This window comes from Esox lucius, chromosome 13 (assembly GCF_011004845.1).
Source record: "Esox lucius isolate fEsoLuc1 chromosome 13, fEsoLuc1.pri, whole genome shotgun sequence".
NCBI lineage: Eukaryota > Metazoa > Chordata > Actinopteri > Esociformes > Esocidae > Esox > Esox lucius.
This window is the reverse complement of record NC_047581.1, coordinates 23746707-23772136: the sequence shown is the minus strand read 5'-3', so window position 1 is coordinate 23772136 and position 25430 is coordinate 23746707. Positions and strand designations below refer to the sequence as shown.

At 48.6% G+C, this 25430-nt stretch overlaps 1 protein-coding gene across 13 annotated transcripts in view; it reads right to left on the bottom strand.

Moving 5' to 3' along the window:
* arvcfb (ARVCF delta catenin family member b) overlaps positions 1 to 25430 on the bottom strand; it is a 196959-nt gene that overhangs the window by 76451 nt on the left and 95078 nt on the right. Inside the window, exon 1 of one of the 13 annotated variants that reach the window (XM_010876591.5) lies at positions 18480 to 19085. The exons of the other annotated variants lie outside the window; for them this stretch is intronic. Coding sequence (XP_010874893.1) covers positions 18480 to 18500 — 21 coding nt within the window. The 5' untranslated portion in view covers positions 18501 to 19085. Of the gene's footprint in view, positions 1 to 18479; positions 19086 to 25430 lie in introns of those variants that run through there. 13 annotated transcript variants of the gene reach the window in all.

The window sequence follows — 25430 nt, the reverse complement described above, 5'->3', positions numbered from 1 at the left end:
CTGAACATTGCGGGAGGGGGTATTATAGAATACACGGGCCCAGTGATTGCTTCTGATGCTGTGTGATGATGTGTGCTTGTGTGTTTGTGTGTATATGTGAAACAGAGTCCTTTAAGCCGAAAGCTCATCATTAATATTTAAACAAGCCAGATTTCTGCAGCATAGTTTTGATGGTATTTCCACATGTAGAATTTGAGAAACTGTAATTTTTTTAACCACCGAGTGCCAAGGTTTAAAATATAAATGCCAGCTTTGAAGCCCTGGCTCAACAAGCAGGGTTTTTATTTAAAACATACATTTGTTGTACAGATTACAAATATCAAAAATATGTATTTTGTATGGATTGCGGAGTGTAAGCTCAGTGAGAGCATATATTATGAATACAGAGTAAATCCTTTTGGCTGGGGCCAGATTGAAGTGGAGCCTGCCTGCCTGCCTGCCTGCCTGCCTATCTGCCTGGCTGAGAATATGGGTTGCCTTTGAATTGCAATGTCTAATAGAGCTATTCCCCATCTCAGAAGAGCTCCCAGGTCCCCCAGGCGTTGAATGTGAAAGAGCTTCTCCACCGGGTTTGGATATGGACTTCAAAAAAAAGAAGTGAAGCACTATTCATTGTATTGTGTAGCTCTGCAGGTGACTGGTGTTGGGCTAGGAGAGGGAGGTGGGAGGGTGGCGTTGGGCTAGGAGAGGGAGGTGGGAGGGTGGCGTTGGGCTAGGAGAGGGAGGTGGGAGGGTGGCGTTGGGCTAGGAGAGGGAGGTGGGAGGGTGGCATTGGTTTAGGAGAGGGTGGTGGGAGGGTCACGTTGGGCTAGGAGAGGGAGGTGGGAGTGTGGCGTTGGGCTAGGAGAGGGTGGTGGGAGTGTGGCGTTGGGCTAGGAGAGGGAGGTGGGAGTGTGGCGTTGGGCTAGGAGAGGGAGGTGGGAGTGTGGCGTTGGGCTAGGAGAGGGTGGTGGGAGTGTGGCGTTGGGCTAGGAGAGGGAGGTGGGAGTGTGGCGTTGGGCTAGGAGAGGGTGGTGGGAGTGTGGAAGGCAGCCATGAGGCAGATGGATTATCTCTCTATGACACAGGAGATCAGCTCCTGTGTGCTACAGCTAAGGTCTGCTCCCTTTCACAGTCAGCTCTCTCCTCCCACACAACAGTCCAGCTGCAGAACGCAGCATCTGGAGACCTTCTCCACTCCTCCTCAGCCGACCTCTAAAACCAGCTCTCCTTCCTTCCTCCACCGTCCCACTCCATACCGTCTCAGCTACAGTTCCATCCCTGCAGTCTTTGTCCTTCACAACAGGAAATGCTGAGGAAGGCAGAGTCACCAGGTCCCAACAGAAGGCCAGTAAACAGGAACTTGACCCACAATAACCAAGCAAGGAGGAATGACAACAGCCAGGCTCCAGTCATCTCATTAACAGATCACTGCTCCGCCTGAACGTCACCAGGCAGCCAGGCTCCAGTCATCTGATTAACAGATCACTGTTCTGCCTGAACGTCACCAGGCAGCCAGGCTCCAGTCATCTCATTAACAGATCACTGCTCCACCTGAATGTCACCAGGCAGCCAGACTCCAGTCATCTCATTAAGAGATCACGGCTCCGCCTGAACGTCACCAGGCAGCCAGGCCCCGGTCATCTCATTAACAGATCACTGCTCCACTTGAACGTCACCAGGCAGCCAGGCTCCAGTCATCTCATTAAGAGATCACGGCTCCGCCTGAACGTCACCAGGCAGCCAGGCCCCGGTCATCTCATTAACAGATCACTGCTCCACTTGAACATCACCAGGCAGCCAGGCTCCAGTCATCTCAATAACAGATCACTGCTCCGCCTGAACGTCACCAGGCAGCCAGGCTCCAGTCATCTCATTAACAGATCACAGCACCACCTGAACGTCACCAGGCAGCCAGGCCCCGGTCATCTCATTAACAGATCACAGCACCACCTGAACGTCACCAGGCAGCCAGGCCCCGGTCATCTCATTAACAGATCACAGCACCACCTGAACGTCACCAGGCAACCAGGCTCCAGTCATCTAATTAACAGATCACTGCTCCGCCTGAACGTCACCAGGCAGCCAGGCTCCAGTCATCTCATTAACAGATCACTGCTCCACCTGAACGTCACCAGGCAGCCAGGCTCCAGTCATCTAATTAACAGATCACTGCTCCGCCTGAACGTCACCAGGCAGCCAGGCTCCAGTCATCTCATTAACAGATCACGGCTCCGCCTGAACGTCACCAGGCAGCCAGGCTCCAGTCATCTCATTAACAGACTGGTCATTGTTCTTAAACAATTAGAAACCAACCTCCTCCTGTTGAGAGCGATATAGAGTGAGAGACACAGAGCAGGAGACATAGAAAGAGATGAGGTAATAGCAAGTGAGTGTGCAAAACAATGATTACTGTATGTGTAGGATAACCATGATCATCACACGCTTGGTAGAGCAACAGAACCGCAGCCTTGCAGCCAGCTAGCCAGACAAAGAAAGACAAAGATTAAATACATTCATTCCCAGTCGATGTAGACAGATTTTACAGTTGCAGTACATATATCTACGTAGATACTTATATCCATGTAGACACAAGGAAAAGAGCAGAGATCTGGCTTGAGTATTGTTCAGCTGTGTAGTTAACAGGTTTAGAGGTGTGATGTGGTCAGCACAGTCTCCTTGTCTCTGTAGGACAGAATGCTGGTCGCTGAGGGCCACAGCGCCGGGAAAGAAACTGTTCAGATGGCAAGGTTATGTGGTCCTGACTTGTATTGACCGACTGACGTTTGCTTGCCAGCGGATGATTTTTGGACAAGAGTGTTAATGGGGTGGGAGTGTTTGCAGTGATCTTGCCCATTTTCTCCATTGCAGGACCAGGACGGAGGGCAGGTGGCAGCCGACCGGCCGTGTCTGTGGGCCACGATAGGCATGGCAGCAGGCAGACCCCAAGAGGAAAGTAGAGGTACACTGTGCGGCCACGTGACTGTTTCCAAAGCGAAACGCTTTCGGTCAACACCATGAGGACCAACCAAGGACTCCTTGTCGTCTCCCTCAGACAGAGACGTCTGCTGCTCCAAAGCTAATTAGCCAGAATTCCTGGAATAGGGCCTCAGTAATGCCCGTCACAACCACTACCTCCACTGCTGAGCAGCTGCCCAATCAGTTTAGTCTCATCTCAACCTTACAACCCTCCAATTGGCCCAAACATGGGTATTTCCCCAATTGAACATCTGCTGCTTCGCTACTGAATACACTTTGTCTGACCTGCACCGATAGCTACTGTATACAGGACTATGAATGGGGCGAGCTACACCCACCATAAGATATGATTGGAAATACAGGGTCCTCAGGCAGTAGAAAGAACAACCACAGATAATAACATTTGCGGTGCCTTTTGGTGCTGATATTTCCCTCAACATACTGTAGTGGGAAAAGCAGCACAAATGTGAAGTGAGTTATTTTTTGCATGTGTAGCACTTTTCTAAACAGTGTCAATGAGAATCGGCGCTGTTACTGTGGCTGCATCCCAAATGGTAGCCTATAATCTGTAAAATTAGGTCAAAAGTAGTGCCCTATGTTAGAAATAGTGCCCCACTTGGTACTATCTAGACAGGAAGGAAATGCTGAGAAGTTACTCTGCCTTCCTGGTATCTGACTGCCCACAGTGGAATGCAGCCTGGTCCCACCCTGGACCGGCCTCTGTGGCCCGCTAGTCTTCCATTCAGAATGGAGGCCAGGGAAACAACCCAGCTCCACCTTCAGCTGAACCGAAACCAGCCGACCTACATGTCAAGAGAGACCTTTGTGTGAAGTTACGGTATTTCTGTCGGGAGTCAAAGGGAATCCGTGTTTGCTTTATCTACCAAGGTAATCAGTAGTACAGTATCACCTTTAAACTAGGCGGCAGGTTGGAACTGGAGTAGCTGTTTGTGTGTGCGGATGTCTGTTCAGGGCCACACAGGGAGATCAGGCAGAGCAGCACAGCCTGCTGCCTTAAAATAGAGAGGAGGGTGTGAGAGCACAGAGCGCACTGCAGCCAGACGGGCTCTGCTCTGGGGAGGGGGTGTGCTGTGTTCTCCTTCCCTCACCCCCATTTCTGAGCTATGCAGCACTAGCCCGAAATAACTCCTCCACTCCTTCTACAATGCTGCTAGATCACCACACGCACGAATGAATGTGCACACGCCGAAATCTCGCTCAGCTGGGGACAGATTGGCTCCAAATTAGCTGCCCTGAACCAATATGCGTGAAAATCTGACCTGGAACACATTACTCCTCACAGACACACACAGACACACACTCTCCTGTATTGACAATTACCTTTTTCTTGAGAAATACCACCATTTTTCCAACCATAACCTCCTCAACATTAGAACTAGTGCTAAGCTCAGAGGGGGGTTGGAAATTATATGAGCTGACACACTTGAGGCAGAAGAGGAAAGGTTTCTGGGAAACAGAATGCTACTTCAGTTCAGTCCTTTGTTGCCTTTACGGGCCAACAGTGAAGTAGAGGCGCATGTTCTTCCAAAAGCCCCCTGTCAGCTTTCTTCCAAGAAAGAAAGAAGTTAGAAAAGCACACTGAAGTTACTGTGAGTAAAGGCTAACATACATTAACACTACACAACACAATAAAGTGACTGAGGGGACAACACGATAAAGTGACTGAGGGGACAGCATGATAAAGTGACTGAGGGGACAACACGATAAAGTGACTGAGGGGACAGCATGATAAAGTGACTGAGGGGACAACACGATAAAGTGACTGAGGGGACAACACGATAAAGTGACTGAGGGAAGAGCACGATAAAGTGACTGAGGGGACAGCACGATAAAATGACTGAGGGGACAACACGATAAGGTGACTGAGGGAACAGTGTGGTGAAGTGACTGAGGGGACAACACGATAAAGTGACTGAGGGGACAACACGATAAAGTGACTGAGGGGACAGCATGATAAAATGACTGAGGGGACAACACGATAAAGTGACTGAGGGGACAACACGATAAAGTGACTGAGGGGACAACATGATAAAGTGACTGAGGGGACAACACGATAAAGTGACTGAGGGGACAGCATGATAAAATGAATGAGGGAACAGCACGATAAAGTGACTGAGGGGACAGCATGATAAAATGACTGAGGGGACAGCACGATAAAGTGACTGAAGGAACAGCATGATAAAGTGACTGAGGGAACAGCACGATAAAGTGACTGAGGGGACAGCACGATAAAGTGACTGAGGGAACAGCACGATAAAGTGACTGAGGGAAAAGCGTAGTAAATAAAGTGACAGAGGAAACAGCGCAGTTAAGTGACTGAGGGGAATGGCTAATATAAGTTAACACCACACACATTTGCTGTATGCTCCCACATCCTGTCCCATTGCAGCCCTGGTATGCAACTTCTTACTTATTACCTCAGCAGGAATGTGAGCTACATAAATAAAGGGGTCCAATCTAGCGTGCTACTTCCCCACAGCGCAGCAAGGAAACAAGAAATGTCAACGGCCTCAGTCAAATGAAACATATTCGCTGGCCACTATGCAGAGCAGCCCAACACATGAGAAATAGGATATCCCCTTGACACTCGCAGCAGCCATGAGGAACATAGGGAGGTGAGTTCTCTATAAAGGACTCCCACAATCATCCGGGGAGAGCTCACCAAAACAATCCACTGCTCAACAGTGGCGTGTGGCAGCCATCTTGCCAATCTCTGGCTACCCTGGCACACCCTGTGAAATCCTTAGGAAGAACCAATTTTGTGAGGCACAAATCAAAGGCACTTCTTTGGCTTGGATAAAAAGTGCACTATGAAGAGAACAGGTGTGCCATTTGGGATGCATACATAGAGTTGTAGGAGGGTTAAGAACAGATAATCAATCCATATTGTCCTCTCAGATGAGCTAGGCTTCTAATCTCTCCCAGGGTTGAGACCAAGATCCTGACCCAATCACCTGAACCCCATCCACATCATCCAATGACTGCACAGACCAAGTGCCAATCAAGCCATACCCTCCTGCCATGGCAATATTACCATATAATCTCTATATTTAACTAAGCTGAAAGTCCAAATGGAATAAAGAAGACAAAGTCAAGAGTGGCAACATTACGTGTGAGCAACTGGTTATCTGGGAGGGCAGGCATTCTTGCCACGCTCCAACTAAATAAATAAGGTCTAGCAAATACTAGAAGAGAACTCAGTCTTGTTATTGTGATTCCTGGAATCATTGTGGTTAGTGTTGTCAGTGCCAGCTCCAGCCATTTGGGGCCCCCTCTATTCTACTGGGCAGGGGCTCCCTAGCAGCGAGAGGCCCCCTAGCGGTCAGGGGCCCTAGGCGACCACTTACGTCGCTTACGCCTGGAGCCGGCCCTGAGAGTTGTTTTTTCTAAAGATCAGCACAGATTTGTGTCTAACCGCTAAACTGCTCGGATGCGCTGCTCAGCTTGGTAAAGTTGTGGTGAATATTTCATATGAAATCCATTGTTTTCCAACCCACTGGGGCCTCAGTGAAAGGCTCAATGAGGGGAAGAACCCAGGAGTGGAGCCCAGGGGCTGGACACCATTAGTCCACCAGCCAGACAATATGTCCTGATAAATATACAGTATCTACTGAAGAGACCAGAACGCTCGCATTTAAAAAAGGGAAGAAAACGGGCGCTTATGCAAGTGGTTTTCAAAACCAAAGGAATGTAGTAAAATAAAGAATGGTCTGTCCTAGAGTAGCCTATTACTCATGACTAGCGGAGAGTGATTGCATCCAAATCCTAAGCCTCCCAACCCGTACACCACCCTGTAGCAGAAGGACAATGAGTCAATGACCCAGTGTTTACCATTCAGACATAGCTATGCAATGTAATCTGATCTTTACTCACCATCAATCAACCCCGAAATTCTGGGAAATCTCTGCCAGATACAACAACAGTCAAATAAACAACAATACCTCAAAACTCCTAGGAAGGAGAACCTATAGATACCCTGGCTTAAAGTGAAAAATAAACAATAGCAGAAGAATATCACCAAGAACAGCACTGCAACAATATTAATAGTTCCTCAGAGTGAGTACAGCCTGAGGTTGGTATTTCTGCTTATTGCATATCTACTTCCTGGCTATCCATTCACATTCACTGGGCCAAATCATCTAAACTAAGATACCTTTTATTTTATACATTGAACGCCATTTTAAAATCACACACACTAAGTCTAGGATCACAGATTCAGTCTACAGTATGTAGCAAATGCAATTCATTAAACAGGGGAATTAACTGAGTGTGTCATCAGGGAAATGACTTCCCCCAGGTACTAACTATACAACAATCCTTTCCTAGGCTACAACCTCTACGTACTTTACAATGCATTTCTTTGATACTGTTTAATCCAAGTTACCAGCAGATTACATTATTTTCTGGACAGATCACCCAGACAAAGAGCTGAAAGGATTATAAGCCACAAAATGTCCATGAGCCTGGAAAGCAGGTCTCACGCAACCTTGACCCATCAGTAGCCAGCATTCAGCAAGTCCCTGAAGAACGTCCCTCCCAACGCAGCAGCAGAGCCCCCGTTTCACTCACAGGAGACCAATCACGTCATTAATGGCAGGGAAACTAGAGCTCCGACACATTTAACTTTAGCCTTCTGAGAAAGGAGTAGTAGTTCTCGTCCAGGGCCGTTCATTCACATCCACTCCCCTCCCTGTCACCCCCACTCCTGACAGTGGGAGCCAGATCTGCAGCATCAACACTGCAGGCCAAACCCACATCCACGTGGTGGGCAGCAGAAGCACGGGCTGCTATTTTCTGCTGAAAAAACATGGCCTCCAAATTCCTCCCATGTTGTGGAGATTAGGAAACACTTCAGTGGTATTCCAAGCCGCATATGGCTACAAGGTGCTCACATTACTGAGAGGCTGCTGAAGCCTGCTTGATGCCAGCGGGTTAATAGTTCTACAATAAACCCCCATAAAAACACAGGAGGATGGGAGGGATCCTAACAGAATGCAACTAAAGAGTTAGGGCACACATCCACAGTTTTGATTGACATATAGTACCTATTGAGCTTTACAGTTATTGTACAGTGTATAATGTACTATATAGTACAGTATTGTACTATATTGTTATATGCTGAGGATACATTAGCCATTTGGAAGCTGGAGATGATTAGGTGGTCAAGCCTGTTTTTAACCAGAACAACCCTGCTAATGAACAGAGCCAGGACACCTGTTTAACATCCGAACTGAAAGACAGAACTCTATGCAGGGCAATCTCCACTTCACTGGGATTTGATCTTCGGACCCAGAAAGAGGCCATCCAACACCACCATCCGCAACATCTTTGTCTCCCATCTAGGAACCAACTCGGGCCGACCCAACCCGCTTAGCTTCACAGACAGCAGTGAGATGCAGGTTGCTATGCCGCTGGCGCTAAAAAACTCCAGAGTCGTTAGGTTACATGAAGCAGAGCAGTGACCCCATACAGCAGACATTACTCTATGGGGTTTAGCACAGATGGTTGGTATCAGTTACAGCCCACTGAGCTATCCCATTAGTGTTGTAAACACCATTTAAAAAAATCATGTTGACAACATTCCGGAGGCAACCACCAAAAACTGCCATGTATCAAACCAGTGTTAGGTTGTCATAGTCTGGGAAATTATTCTCTGTACGTGTTTGGAATCATGACCGGTTGTCTAACATCATCCTGCTGCTTCAGAGAGCCAGGCTGAGATGGGACACACACACACACACACACACACACACACTGCTGTTTAGAATGTATTATGTTGCTTAGTCACCTTAGCCCACCTACATGTACACTACCGTTCAAAAGTTTGGGGTCACTTTTTTTCCAAATAAAAGCAAATTTCTGTAGCTGGAAACGTCTGATTTCTAATGGAATATCAACATAGGTGTACAAAGGCCCATTATCAGCAACTATCAGTCCTGTGTTCCAATGGCATGTTGTGTTTGCTAATCCAAGTTGGTCATTTTAAAAGGCTAACTGATCATTAGAAAACCCTTTTTCAATTATGTTAGAATAACTGAAAACTGTTGTGCTGATTAAAGAAGCAATAAAACTGAACTTAACACTAGTTGAGTATCTGGAGCATCAGCAATTTTGAGTTCGACTACAGGCTCAAAATGGCCTGTAAAAAAGGACTCATCAGTCTAGTCCCAGTGCACAGCTGAGCAAAAAAACAAACACAGAGTGTCTAGTCTCAGAAACAGACGTCTCACAGTTCCTCCTGGTACCGGCCAAACACCAGTCTTAACTTCAACAGTGAAGAGGCAACTCCGAAAAAGATCAGTTCCTTCAATGCACAGAACAGCCCTGTCAGAGAAAGCAGTGAAGCCCTGGTGACAACGCAGTGGGCTACTGCCTCATCAAGGCTGTCCTGCTCATTTCAACTGAGGTGAAGAAGACAGCAGCCAGAAAAGTCAACCATGGGACCACAGACACATTCCCAAAGACAGCTCTTTGATGGAATGTGGAAATGACAGTGAATGCTGAGCAAATGATCTCTGTACAGATTGATGAGAACGTTCATTCTGATCTTTAAACAGTAAACAGTAAACAGTAAAGTCAATTTAATAAAACATAAATCTACATTCACTACCTAAGGAAACAGGCCGTAACACAAGCCTTTTACTTCTCTGCTTTGCAGTGAAACATGCTCCAATGGGAACCAGAAAGAGGAGGAGGTATATAAGCAGAAATCTGGAGTTCCAATTAAATCCGCTCATGAGAATGACCGTGTGATAACATAGAAGGTGAAGGGAGAGTTAGCCTGGTAGATGAGTGTTCTGCAAGGTATCCTGACGGTCAAGCCCTGCTCCGGAAGAGCATTATGGATCTTCTTCACCCAGGAAGAGGATGCTGCCTTTACTGGAGCCAGATGACCCAGTTAAAAATGTACAGACACAGACATACACACCCACACGCGTGCACACACACACACACACACAGTATATACCCACTAACACACTGCTAAACTGACTTATATACATATTCCAAATGCACACAAGCAGCCACGCTAAACTCTATACACATCTAACACTTCCAATGGTGCTAGCCCCAAAAACATGTTGAGAAGACATCTCATCTGCCAGCCTCTAGTTCAACCATCAATACGTCATCTGCTGGTGTCCAAGACGGAGGCAGAGAGGAGAGGCTGCGGCAAGCACATCTCCATGCTCTCAGCCGACAAGCAAACAAATACACCAGAGACCCCGGTTCACTTGGGGATAAACCCCAGTGAATTGCTCCAGATTACCCTAAGTAGCAAAACACCATCCAACCCTCACCTTCCAAACCACCCAAACCACAGAACTCACAGCAGCACAGTACAATGCCCCCCAATACAAACTCCATTCACCAGGACAGGAACAGAGGCATATCTGTGTGCTGAGAGAAGCAGCAGAGCTAATTAGGGTGACTGGTGGTGTGTTCCGGAGAGAGAAAACAGGAGCCTGCTTGCCACAGACAGGCAGGGAGACAAAGAGACAGAAGGCAGGGAGACAGGGAGACAAAGAGACAGACGGGAAGATGGACAGGGAGACAAAGAGACAGACGAGAAAAAGGAAAGGCTGCTCTCATGTTTGGGCTCTGGGCACTGAGCCTGGGGGGGAATCGCCTGTGCAGCACTGCAGCCTGTGTGTTGCCGATTGCACAAGGGGAGGCCCAGCTATAGTTTCACATCGCAGTTTGGGGAGGCCTGGTCCTTGTGTGTGTGAGGTGTCCTGTTCCTTGTTCTGACCACAGACGGCGACACTGACAGTTACACAGCAAGTCGCAGGACAACAGCCTAAATTGGAAAGCTTTCCCTCTAAGCTGGTATCTTCTGAAGAGCAATGTGCTTCAGACCTTGTGACATACGTACAAACCAAAACACACATACCAACAAACAGACAGAGGGAAGCACAGATGCACGCAATCGCTCAGTGTTGTCATTCTGTCAAGTCTGAACAGGAACACAGGGTCTCTTTGGTGTGCCGAGACATCTCATTATAGCAGAAGACTGAGCGTATCCTATGGCCTTCATTAGTGCTAGAGAGGGTATCAGCCTGTTAGGATTTATATGAGTGATGTGAGAACATGATGGAGAGAGAGTGAGAAAGGGACAGAAAGTGAGAGAGTGAGAGCACGAGAGAAAGATGGAGAAAGATAAATATGGAAAGAAATAGAGAGGAAGAGAGAGTGAAAGACCAATGTCAAGTCCACCATGACTCCTGGCTTGGGTTAATGACACTAACACAATGTACAAGGAAACATTCCCATCCTGCCCTCTTACTGCAAACTCAAACCAGAAACCGGACACAAAATCTGGGCAATTACAGGAGGTCTGTGTCAAACGGCTTTATATGCTTAACTTTGAGGGAGGTACCTCTGGTTTTATTAGGCGCAAACTCAGCGAAAGGATCACATTTTGAGCCCCCTGACCTGACAACCTGTCAAAACGACCAGGGCATGCTAACCCCCTCAGGATGTCACCGTTGGTACTCCAGGGAAACCCAGGGCAGCACCAGCCACAGGGTAATAAATTCAGTCCGACTGTAGTGGCTATGGCAGACAAAGGTCCAGAAACACAAATACGAAATGAGATTCATCAACACAGGCAAGTTGTTTCAGCGCAGATAAAACGGGAGCATCATCCTTCAAACAGACGTTCTCTCCCAGTCGCTCAAAGGCCAGCAGACCGAGCCTGTGAACAGACAATAACACTGCAGACATTAAATGTACTTGAAGCTATTTTGGTAAAAATAGACCAACGTTGTGATTTATTACTGGGGAAAAAAAGTTCACCTTTAAAAGATGCTGACAGACATGACAAAAGCCTTGCTGGGACTGACGGACTAACAGCCATTGTGTCAGCCAGCCACTACACAACGCTACAGGGCTGACGTCTCCTAGAAGCTTCATCAACCCAGCCCAGAACGTAGCAACGCCTCCAGATCGATCTCTCCCTGTCACCTGTTCACACCACCTCTCTACCTCAGTGGGAAGAAGGGGGTGGGGCCAGCTCACAAACAGCAGCGCGACAACTTCATATCCCATTACACATTCCAACCAAATTCAAAATGGACGACGGAGCGACTGAATTGAAAAGGTGGCGGCGGTGGCATTTAGCGGAAGGCCAAACCATCTACCAAGCAGTCTGGCTTCATTAGACAGCTCAATAGAGCCCTGGTGGAATGTGTGAGCGCCTCATGGTTTCATTGTTCCGTGCGCGTCCTCCGGGAATGGGCCCGTATCAAGAGAAGATGAGCAGATGAGGAACAATACAGCATCGCGGCACATAATGACACATGACAGCACTCCCAGAATCTGGATGCCTCTATTGTCAGGACTGTAGAAGCCATTATCGACAAGGGGTTTGCACGCTAAACAGAAAAGCCAATCTCCCCTTGACGGGTTTCTGAGGTATTTTTTCCTGAGTGACGCTGCACTCTTGCCACCCATTTGCATGTGTTTGTGTAGACTGAGTGGTGAAGGTGGATGGGGTGATGGTTGAAGGGGAAAGGGGGCCTGGGTACTCACTGACCCTGTGGCCCATCAGGTCACTCTCTCCCTTGCTTCCTCTGACTCATGCTCTCTCGCCCTTTCTCTTAACTCGGCCTCTCTCTCTCTCTCTCTGGACCTCTGCCACCAGTGAGGGGCTTCATTGTCTGGCTCTGAAGGGGAGGGAGGTTTACAACAGCATTCTAATGAACCACTGGACCTCATCAACACATCTCAACTGTCGTTGGGAATGTAACCGTCAAAAACCGACGTTAAAACAACAGGCCTCCAGGCCAGGGAGGCTGAGGCAGTAAATACGGTTGTTTCCAGAAGCAGACGTTGCAAAACACATTCAGGCTAGCGGCTTGGGACACAGTGAGAGCCTACAGACAGTAGAACTGGCTTCAATAATTCCAAACGCTACTTACTGCACTTGCAAACTGACAGAAAAGTCTTCAGAGCACCGCGCTCCGCCACAAGGCTCTGTAATCATCTGGAGTGCCAGGCCAGGCTCACCGAGTCCCGCTGAAGAGCTGTCAGAGGGAAGCATTAACCCCAGGAGACAGCAGCCAGATGGCCCAATGACAGAGGGATGGATCAATGGTCCCTGCCCACCCCACAAGCCACTGTCTTCCTGTGGGAGCCACCATCAGAGGCTGGGAGAGCAGAGTATGGATTCCCCTACCATCCAGACCAGCCCTGAGAGAAGCAGCTCCCCCTTTCCTCTGGTGGTGACCTGCTGTAAAGCCCCGGGGCATGTTGGGTCATTTGACACGTACAATGTGGCGCTACAGCGAACAGGCGAGCGATAAGCATTTGTCCTCCTGCTTCTGGTTGAAGGAAGCCATATGAGGAGTTTGACCTCCCCCCTCAGGGTCCCTCTTAAAGGTCTCCCGCAGAGGGATGCGAGGAGTAAAAGGGTGAGGGGGGCTTCTATACAACCTACGGACTACTGTCAAAGAAGCTCCGGGTCTTTAAAAAAGGTTGTATTATAACATATATTGGTGGAGAAGAAGTATTTCAACAGAACACAAACAGAGGGAGGAACCAGGGACAAATTAACTTCCTCTTAAGCTCTGAATCGATGATTGTGGTCAATGGCAACGCTAATGTGCTCCTTAGGACAAATGGAACACATCAGGCTTGTCTTGACCCCTTTGTCTTTCCAGACGTCCTCTGGTGAACTTCAAGATTTTTTTTCCTTAACAAGACATTCTTTCGTTACATTCAATGTGTTGTTGAGTTAGACTGGCTGATGTTCATGGTGCATTAAGGACAATCTGGAGGTCAATGAATGTTAAAGGAGACTAGGAGAGATACATCATTATATTTACTATTGTTTTTTGTAAACAAATGAAGCCCTTAAAATTGTAAATTCACAAAGCGAGGGAGACAGTGGGACAGAGAAACAGAGGGAGAAAGAAACAGAGGGAGAGAGAAACAGAGGCTCAGGAGGAAGGAGAACCTGTTTCATTTGTCGGGATCAGACAGGGTTGTGGGTCAGAATGGAAGGAGAACCCATCTGAGATAACAGCCTTGAGACCCAATGCCCAGCCTGGTCATCCGTTATGAAGAAGGAACGCACCGTTCCAGGCTCTGCCTCAGCCAGAGGTCAGCCTCGACAAGACCACGTTATGATGGGAGCTCTTGCTCCCCTTCCGGCCCCTCTTTCCCCTTCTAGTGCTCTGCCTCTCCTGCTCTGATGGTTTCCTCTGGGGCTTCAGGTACTGTAATCTTTGTGACAGGCAGGGCCTCAGCAGGACAAGACAGAGACAGCCCCGGCCAGACAGTTGTTTAGAAGAATAGGCAGTGTTTATAGTGTTGGAGGACCATTCTAATTCCCAGGGAGATGGAGCTAGCGCTATCCCAGAGCAGGCATGCACTTTGTGAATAAAGACCGCAGGGGACACAATGGCTGCTCCTCTGTCACCAGACTTTATGACTGGCTCTGCGTGTGTGTGTGTGTGTGTGTGTGTGTATGCATGTGTTTGTATGTGTGTGTGTTGACTCTGTGTGGCCTCATCTTAAAGATTTATTTCACAGGCAAACAGAAAAACAACACTTTCAATCACAAGCCAGTGCTCATTGACAAGCCATTGCAGGCTGCTTTACAAAGGGTAACCCATGAAACACACTAATGTATGCAGCAAGGGTTCACATAAATCTATTCCTACATACAGTGTGCACACACACACACACAAACACAACACACAAACACAACACACACAGTAACACCGTGTTGAAAACAGGCCTTCTGTAGTCCAGCGGATGGTGAAACACAACAACAGCGCCAGTCCGATAATAACCATCTGATTAATGTGCCGCTATGTTCATTCCAAACACAGAGACAGATATGAAAGGATACATCTCCAGGCCGGTTTCACTGCTTGCCTTTTTAATTCCGTCAGCCAATGATGAAAGCCTGTCAGCGCCCGCCGGAGAGGCAGGCCAGGAGAAGGATAGGCAGAGAGGCAGGCCAGGGGAAGGATAGGCAGGAGAGGCAGGCCAGGAGAAGGATAGGCAGAGAGGCAGGCTGGGAGAAGGATAGGCAGAGAGGCAGGCTGGGAGAAGGATAGGCAGGAGAGGCAGGCCAGGAGAAGGATAGGCAGGAGAGGCAGGCCAGGAGAAGGATAGGCAGGAGAGGCAGGCCAGGAGAAGGATAGGCAGGAGAGGCAGGCCAGGAGAAGGATAGGCAGGAGAGGCAGGCCAGGGGAAGGATAGGCAGGAGAGGCAGGCCAGGGGAAGGATAGGCAGAGAGGCAGGCTGGGAGAAGGATAGGCAGGAGAGGCAGGCCAGGAGAAGGATAGGCAGAGAGGCAGGCCAGGAGAAGGATAGGCAGAGAGGCAGGCTGGGAGAAGGATAGGCAGAGAGGCAGGCTGGGAGAAGGATAGGCAGGAGAGGCAGGCCAGGAGAAGGATAGGCAGGAGAGGCAGGCCAGGAGAAGGATAGGCAGGAGAGGCAGGCCAGGAGAAGGATAGGCAGGAGAGGCAGGCCAGGGGAAGGATAGGCAGGAGAGGCAGGCCAGGGGAAGGATAGGCAGAGAGGCAGGCCAGGAGAAGGATAGGCAGGAGAGGCAGGCCAGGAGAAGGATAGGCAGGAGAGGCAGGCCAGGAGAAGGATAGGCAGGAGAGGCAGGCCAGGGGAAGGATAGGCAGAGAGGCAGGCCAGGGGAAGGATAGGCAGAGAGGCAGGCCAGGAGAAGGATAGGCAGGAGAGGCAGGCCAGGGGAAGGATAGGCAGGAGAGGCAGGCCAGGGGAAGGATAGGCAGAGAGGCAGGCTGGGGGACAGTTAGACAGAGAGGCATTAAAAAGTACTCATTTTAAACCGGGCCAACAGGAATGTGGCCCAAAGTGTACTATGTAGAGATGAGGGTGTCATTGGGGCCACGGGAGGGTGTGAGGGAGAGTGGGCCAGGCCTGGCTGGGCTAAATCAGTCACCTAGGCAGCCTGCCAAATAGGTTAAGATAGAGCAGCGTGGCCTCGGCGTGAGAATGCAGAGAGAGACACGGCATGTCCCCCTGCGCCATCACAGCCCAGATACCTGACGCCAAGTTCCTCCTATATTTCTATACCATAGCGAGGGGGTCAGCTGTTGCCCTAACTCCAGCTCCAGTTACCCAGCCCAGGCCACCATTCAGCACCAGGCCGAACGAGGGACAGGAAGACATTTCTTGTCACGTGGTGGTGTGATAACAGTAGGCGTGGGAATGGGAATGGGAGCAAGGACAGTATGACGGAGCGATGTGCACTGGAGCCATTTTGGGCCATGTCATCTGGACAGGACTCACCAGGCACCTCGCCCGCCCACTTCCTCCTCACCCCTCCTCACACCTCCTCCCCTCCACCACAGCAACACCAAACACACATCCTCTGGCGGTGGCCTTCTCGGACAATCACCAGTCATTCACGGTCTGCCTATTTGGGTCACAGACAGTTCTGAGTGCAACAGTGCTAAACAATGCCACTCCTAATGCTCTACATGTCTTCAAATATTGATCTGAGGTAGTCTCTGTGCGAGGTGCACTCCCTTCCTCCACAGAGGCACAAAGGCAGCCTTGAGTAGACAGGCAGCGGTAAGAAGAACAAAAAGAAAAGCAGTCATGGTTGGCTTACACATCGAGTCAGACATATTTTAATATCACCCAGGAATCAAACTGAGGAGAGATGGGACCTTCGTCGACACATGAAACCCTGTGAATCTCAAAGAGACTGACAACCCTCCGCCTGTGACACGAGACAAGTCTGAATTAAACATCCATTCCTGTTTCTACACAGCCTTGATCTGAATTAACAATGTCACCTTGTTTCCTTTCCAGTCTAACACTTCTGACCAGGGCTCCTCCTCATGGGGAAATCTCCTATTCTGCATTTACTTCCAGTAGGATTAACTGTCACGCCTGTACTAGTGACAGCACCTATTCTGAACAAGGTAACGTTCAGGCAGCCAACCTTTGGTCTGCCGGGGAGTTTAAAACAACGACGCCAGACATGGTTAGGGCGACCCAGTCTTCGCCGTTAACCGAGGGCTGAGGGAGTAATCTTCACTGGGCAAGGATTCACAGAACACAGCGCTTTAACGCTGCTGCCGCTTTAAGGCGGGTTCAGTGCCAAGGAACATCTGTGCAGCGGTACTCTAGTCCGGCTGGCTTACATCACCCCCACAGAACTCTGACACCTCTATGTATAGAAACACACTGGGAGTTATCAGATCCCTGCCCAGTTCATCGCAGCTAAATGGACCGGTGTGGAGGCCAGAGGGGTTACGGAGACCACTCCGCCGCTTGTCCTTAAAAAGGCAAACATTGGGTCACCAGGACAACAAAACCCATGGGGAAGACACTGGCTACACTGACCCCTGGGTAACCCATCTGGTTGGGACCCGGGGAAGGGGGCGTGGGCGCGACAGCCGAAGTGTCTTGATGCCAGGGCACGCTGAAGCATGCAAGGCATTTGTGAACGCAGCAGAGGTCAGGGGCATGCCGCATTCAGCACATCCACCCTCCATTTTGGGAATGCACCCTAGAGGTCACACATTGGTGACTGAGGAGAAATGGGACTTGAAACCCACACAGTACAGCAGAGGGGGGTCAAAAGGTTAAAACAACTCCGGGATAGAAAGACCAGGATTGTATTTGGGCTTCAGCCCCTGTTCCCAGAAATCTGCATTGACAGGTCATTCATTAAAAGTGTATTCATGTGGACGGTTTACAGAAGGTCTCCTGGCCAGTCCAAGGTTTCTAAACTTATCTTTCATCTCAATATACCAGGAGGTAGCAGGAAGAAGAGCTGATAATAGCCAGTTGACATTATTCAAAGGTTTGACTGGGAAGAGCAAGTTCTCACTGGGTATAGTGACAGTGTGGTTTGATTTGAATACAATCATTTTCTTGCATACAAATTCAAAGAAAAACAAACCGACAGACTCACACCAACAATAGCACATTCCTCTGGTAACCGTTCTACTGAGCCTGTGTGAAAAACAGAAGGCTGAATAGTTGTCCCTAAGCGACCACAGCTTCAACTGACACAGGGAGGGTATAAATCAAGTCCTGTGGTCAACTCTGGTCCTCACAAACAAATGTTCTCAAGGAACTTTCAGCACATAACTTACCACTCACCCCAAAGGGGCATGCTCAGGAACAATTACAAGCTACAACTATTGTAAATAAATACTTCATTATGTATGACTATCATGAAAAAAATACTCTAGGGAGGGGCTTACACACATACACACACACACACAAGTACATACCCTCACACACCCTAGTCCTCCTGAAGGACATCTACAAGAAAGTATTCTGTTTCCAGCTCCGAGACATTTTGAAGGAAGCTGATGTACCATTTGATCTTCCACAACAACAAAGCCTCACAAAGCAAACATAAACCCCCACTTAACACCTTAGCATTTAGGACAATGACCACCTAAAGATTAGAAATAGGGGAGAAAAGGAAAATAAAACAGGAAGAGAATGGAGGCTGAGAGATAGGGAAAAGGCTGGATACTAACCTGTTTCACTTCAGCAGGCATCCTTCAAATCCTTTTGTTAAACCTCCAAGAAAGCAAACCAATTTCCTTCTTTCCCAAAAGTTATTTTTCCCCTTCGTCTCTCTTTCCTTATTTACGTGCGTTCCCCCGTGAGCGCAGAGGCAGCTCAGAGGCAGGCAGCCATCCCTTCCCCACACTGCCGCTCGATGACGCGCACACTCACACAATCTCGCCCTCTCTCTCTCTTGCTTGCTCACACACTCCAAATCCTCTCAAAGAGGGGGGAAAAGCCTGCCCTCTACTCTGCTGAGCGGAGATGCTGAAATGTTCAGAGCAGTAGACTGCAGCCGCTCTGAATAATCCAAAGACGGACTATAAAAATGATTCTTCCCCTCTGATGATAGTCGGAGTCCAAGAAGGGCAGGAAACAAAACAGACCACTCTCTCGCTCCCTCAAAGTTACCCGGAGAGGGGAACAAAACCCTGTGTCGGAGAGAAAAGACACCCTGAAAAGGGGGGTTGGTGGGTATGTGAATACAAGAGTTCCCAGACAGGCAGCAGTTGCCCGGTGTTGTGAGTGTAGCAGCTTCGACGCTCGGCTCTCCCTCCCTCTCTCTCCCTTTCAGACACTGACTCTCTCCCTAGCACTCTCCTCCCTCACGCAGCATCTATGCAAATGAGAGTCCTGACAGGGTAGTGAGAGGGGGAGGGGCCGGGGTCTGACAGACAGACACAGCTGGAGCACACACATATAGAGAGAAGTGCCCTGGCCCCACCCCAGCCCACCGACATCTCAAAGAAACAAGGGAGAGGGAGTTCGCCCCTCAAAAGAGGGAAGGCCCCCTTGCAGCAAGTTTTACACGCATTCTCTCTCCCTCTGCTGCCCTCTTTAAACATTTCTGTCCCGTTTCCTTCACTCAAGGCACTTGATATGAGGGGGGAAAACTGCATTCAGCTATAATACTGTGAGGAAGAATGTTAATCTAATCATGTAAATGTACTTGGCCAAAACAGGAGCTCAACCAAGGCCACTTTTCTTTCAGGACACAACTTTATAAAGGCCTGACAATACAGGAAAAAAGACCCGACTGAGAAAAGACAGAGAAATCCTCAGAACAAAGGGGAAGTGGCTGAGGTTTGCATTCCCCAAGCTGCATATTAGTTCACACTCTATGGAGAGGAACTACACAGTATTCTTAAAGAGAGAGTATTTTACATCCAACCACAGTCTACACCGCCATAGCACACTTAATTATTTACTTACACAACCTTCCCTTCATAATATTCTTATATAACCCATGTCACAGTGCTCTGCAACACTAAGCAGCCAGTTAAAGAAACTCGTTATAAATAATCCATTGCAGGTAATCAAACCAACAGTGATTTCCGTGCATGTCTGTCTGAATTGGGCTGGGGAGCAGATGGAGGTTAATGTACTGCAACATGAAATGCACTGACAGCCAGCCACCGTAGATGAAGCTGCGTCTGGTAAAATCATGTTTCCTGCTCCCCTCCTCAAGATGTTAGTGGAGGAATGAAAGCGAGAGAGAAGAGAGAGACGGAGAAAGAGCAGCTACTTCAGTTGACAAGCTCCAAGACACCATTTACTGGTAAATGTATGCAGAAGTAACAGCTAGGTTGGAACAATCTACTACAGTAAATAGGACTATTTGTGCCAAAAGTATCAGAGCCCAAAAACAAAATGCGATTCTTGAGTTTATTAAAAATAATAAACGCCATAATATGGTGGATTTAACAGTGTTTTCGTATGAGTGCAAATGGAGAGACAAAGAGAGAGAGGTTTCCCATGCCGATAAAGCATTGACAGAAGGATAAAATGAGAGAGACAGACTACTGTAGTAGACAGATTATGTCTCTGGCTATAATGGTTGCCTTTCCATGCCTCTAAACCCTACATTCTGACACCTGTATGAGACATTCCAGACCTGACTTCTGACAGCCGTGTTGTAATGCCTTAATGTGCTAAGTTACGGGTCCTGGGTCTGCTGCTGACCATGGCAGGGGCATAACTACCCCTCCCTCCCTCCCTCAGACACAGACTGACCCCAGGCTCAGCCCCCAGGCTCAGCCCCCAGGCCTACACCACCATGGTGGGTGGAAGTGGTCTCCCATGTAAGCGGTGTGTCTCTGATGTGACGGACAGGTGTAACGAGCTCCTGGTGAACATAAGCCTCAGTCAACGTGAATCCATTCGCTGCCGGTCTCTGTGGACCAGTTAAGCCACTAGCATCTGGACACATTATGACCACTCCGGTTGTGTCTTCATGTTTAGCCAGGCCCCAACCTCCGTCTGGCACATGGACTACTTCCTGAATGTTAAATACTGTGGGAATCCAACTTCTGTTCCTGGTTTGCTGAGCCATTTATATGCTTGTAACTTAAGTAGTGAAAATGTATGTGCAACGTACGACCATAATTAAATCAAGGCTTTGAAGAGCCAAACACCTCGAAACTACAAAGCACATACTACATTCCAACTGGATTCAATTTAGACGCACATTCAGGGGGTCAGGGCCCGACCTTGTTTGGTTATATACCCAGCTAGTCAGAGAGGCAGAAGGTCACATTCCTGGAGTGTCATTAGGGTCAAGGGGAGAGAGAGAGAGAGGCCATTTAATGACAGGTCATTCCATGGCCGGCTATGACAGGTCATATTGTGACTGTGTCTCAGGTCTGTTGAGACTACCTCAGTCCTCTCCGCAGAGCCACAGACAGGGTCACCGGCCTGCAGAAACCTGACACAACATAGAAACCTTCTACAATAATGAAGTCCCACCGGAGGCCATTGAGGGGCTTTACTGATACTCTTCGTGATTTTAGCTGGTGAATGTAATGGTTAAAAGGATTGCGATCAATGCCAGGGTGATGTACAGGGACAGAGAGTCATTAACTACATACCCCAGTGATGGGCTTATCTGCAGCTTGCCATCCAACAAGAATATAAACAGCCTGATGCAAAAAAACATCTCTGTCCCTCTCCCTGTCCATCATGTTCTTAGCCATGCAATAAGCTGGTACACAAAGGGGTCTTAACCCTCCCCAGTCAACACTAACCGACGGCCCACTGATTTGATTGGTAGGGATGACAGTTCACGTACGGTACACCACGGGAGAAAAGTGCTTGTGTCTTTCTACAGCGGCTCATGCCAAGATAGCGGAGCCATGAAGAAAGGCAGAGAAAAAGTGAAAGAGTACAAGAGATAAAGCAACACATGGGTTTACAACTGCTAGCCCAATGTTAGAGTCACTATGTCCTTCGGAACCGGCTCCAGAGGAAGGGAATGGGGCCAAATTCAGAACCACTGCAGCCAGGGAGCAAAAATAAACAACTTAGGCGTTTTCACAAGTGCACTTACACATTTATGAGACGCTAGAATGTTCCTAATGACAGTAGGAGAAAAAAGAGAGAGGAGGGGAGGAAAAAGTAGGAGGAGGGGGAGTCATTGTTAGCTAAGTGATTTACTGGAGGTTGGGGGTTCCTGGGATTTGCCGGCGAGGGATATATAGGCCCGCCGTCGCTATAGCACTGCGCTCCGGGCTTTGTGTGCATTGTGCCAGTGCAGGAGCAGAATGTGTGAATAGAATGGCATAGTGCAGTGCCTTCACAGGGCCGCACGGAGCCCATACAACTCAACTGCAGACAACATGGAGATCAAAGGATGCACTGTTTCTCTAAAGCGACCTCACAAGCCTTTGAAATCGTCTCCAAACATTTGCCCAGGACAGTGGTAGTATGTGGAGAGCCCCGACCTCAGCCTCTCTCTGCCTAACTGTCTGCATACCAAACCAGATCAAAACTCTGTATCTCAAAATGATTTCTATGTTAAAGTTATCTGTGAGCGAGGCCACATCTTCTGTCTCTCTGTGAGTGTAGGTGTGTGTACTGTAAAGATGAGATGTGTTTAATGTGTTGATTGGTAATGTTCCTAAATTGGGGCCAACCCAGGCGTTGTTAGTGTGGGGGGGGGGGTCAGTGGAGGGACCAGAAGAGCCACACAGGATCATAGTGTAGTGTTACTGAAAGGTCAGGTCCTTCATAGGCTATACAGACAGAAAGGCCCAGGTACTGAATTCTGTCTCACATGACCCTGTCTCACTTAACGGTTCTGTGCCACTCCTCCATGCTAAGACTCCTGCACGCTAAGACTCCTGCACGCTAAGACTCCTGCACGCTAAGACTCCTGCACGCTAAGACTCCTGCACGCTAAGACTCCTGCACGCTAAGACTCCTCCACGCTAAGACTCCTCCACGCTAAGACTCCTCCACGCTAAGACTCCTCCACGCTAAGACTCCTCCATGCTAAGACTCCTCCATGCTAAGACTCCTCCATGCTAAGACTCTACAATAAGTGCTTGTTTACATTATTCTTAATTTTTTGTGACGTCTCAAAGAAGGCTGAAGACAATAGGCTATTTGTTTGTGTAAAGACTCCAGCTCGAGACGCCACTTTCCAAGGTAGCATGCGCCACTTTTTTAATAGAGCGCCCCGGAGGATTGCAAGAGTGAATATTCAGTTGAAACTCTGTGAAGTGATTTTCCCACAATTGACGGCCACAATCGTGTGGTACCTCTCAAACATGCCAGTGTAAACTCAAATGCTATGGGAAAAAAATCTATTTACCACAGTAAAAAAAACAGGCATAGTTTGAGTCTGAAATGGAACCATGGGTTCCATCAAGGGATCATGGCTCTTGTGTCTTCCTGGTCACTGGTCTAACACCTGAAGAAACGAAGAAGACGGAAAGAAATGCTGTGTCCCAGTATTTCCTTGTTCATAACTCCATCACAGGACATTGTCTTGTCTTGAGGAGAAACCAACAAATGATGAGTGAGTGTAAAACAAATACCTGGAGAATGTGTTTTGGAAAAGCAGTGAAATAACTGGGTGTTCTCACTAACAATGACACAGGATGTTCTGATCAACTCACCACAGTGCTGGATCAGCTTGTTTTCACTGTCCATTACACAGTGATGAGGGGTAGCAAAGTGAACAGCTTAAGCCAGCCAGATAAACAGGGATGTTAATGCTTGTTTTCAAAGCAGGGAATTATTTACTTTTTGCCTAGTTCTGACCACAATGCCGACACTCCTCTCCACAGGAGCCAATAATCTCCTAGGGAGGGGAAATCTTTGGAGCATGCCAAAATCCACCAGTCAACCGCAGTATCAAGACAACCTGGTCTTTACCGTCCACTTCTATTCTGGGAGCCTGCTGACTTTGTTCATCCAAGTCTCTCTCTCTCTCTCTCTACACAAAACAAGAAGGGCAAAAGTGCATCATTGTATGAAACACTTTTCAAACAGATTTTGAATGGCTTTGTTAAAGGCTTGTATTGAAAGGAACAAAACTATACTGAGAGCGACAACAAAACTGCACCTGAGAGCGACATTGCAGAACCAAAGTTATGGACGTAAACCCCCTGCGGAATTGGACAGAGTCGTCTAAATCACTTTCATTAAGCATCTACGGGCTGTTCTGTTAATCACACACAGACCGCTTGTACTCTCTGACCCCAACTTTAAATAACAGACGGCCCCAATCGACTGCTGTCCCTGCACCTCCGACTGGGAGCCCCTAAACCCCCAGAGTCACAGAACTAGCGATTCCCGGCCCATTTTAATCCATCATACGGGAAGGAGAGAGAGGAGGCGTGTGTGCGGCGGGGGTGTGTCTGCCAGAGGAGAGAGTTGGATGCCTCCCTCATCTTTCATCCAACAGAGGGAAGTGTGTTCCTTCGTGTCGTCGCTCATGTAGACAACGTCATTATGTAACCGTGGCCCCGGCAGGCGGACACGGCTGTTTAGGATGAGCCGGCCTCTGCTGCCAAACCAAGCATGCCGGTGCCGTCTGCAGCCCCCGCGGCGAACCACGAAGATCCACACGCCAGTCCTCCGCCATGCCCTCCACACTCCATCAGGTAATTGCAGAGCGACCATCGCATCCAATTTGCAGCCGTGTTTACAAGCCTTTCGGAGCAGCAAGCGGACCCGGCCCGGTTCAGGGTGGACAGACCATGAAAGCTGGTTGAGCGGTGTAGGGAGAAGCTCCACAGCCCGTGGACCAGTGGTGAGCCAAGGCCATGCAGGGTTGGGCCTATTAAAGGAGCAAGCTAATTGGCTGGCTGTCGTGTAAAGCAGCCCTCTGCAAATCATGTGCCTTTTATGGGTATGAATGTGCATCCTAAACACAGCCCAGTGGATCGGGGGGGGGGACACACGACAGAGGTTCACGGCTGGGTCGGTCATCTGGACCTCGACATGCCGCCAGCTATCATCCTCCTCTGGGGCTAATGATGCACAGAGATGAACATGAACATAAACCAAATCCTAAAGATCTGACACCGGACCAGACAAGTCAAAGACAGTGGATAGGGCGGCAGTTCCATTGGGAACTGTTCATGCAGGAGTTTGGTCTGTACTCCGTGATCCACGGGCCACTGACATGTCGGCAGATCACATCGGCCTACATCATCACATCAACAGCTGGAGAAGTCACCGGCACTAATACCCCACAGCCCAGGTCCAGACATAAGCCAAAGGTCCTGGTACCTCAATCAAGCTAGACAGGTGAAACAACAAAAACACAACTCTTTCCTGATTAAATTTAGTTTGCTGCATTCGCCATGAACAGCTGGTTTCATAAGATTTCCTTCTATCCAAGCTGCTTCTAGTAGTTTTAAAGTCTTATTTTAGGGCTTTTTTCACCCTGGCTGTTCTTATCATGTCTATTGAGCGATGTGGCACCAACTCGTGTTCTGAAGGTTCCAAAGCAAAATTAAACCCCACTACTACTTCATAGATAGACCCAGTAGTGAGGAGGATAAAGAAATCACATAACGGTCATACACGCAGTCCTGTAAAACACGTGATTAGCAAACATTTTACACAGTATTTAAGTTGTTGGACCCTCTCACCCGTGGCAATTCTTTTAGCAGATTTAGCAGTCGTCG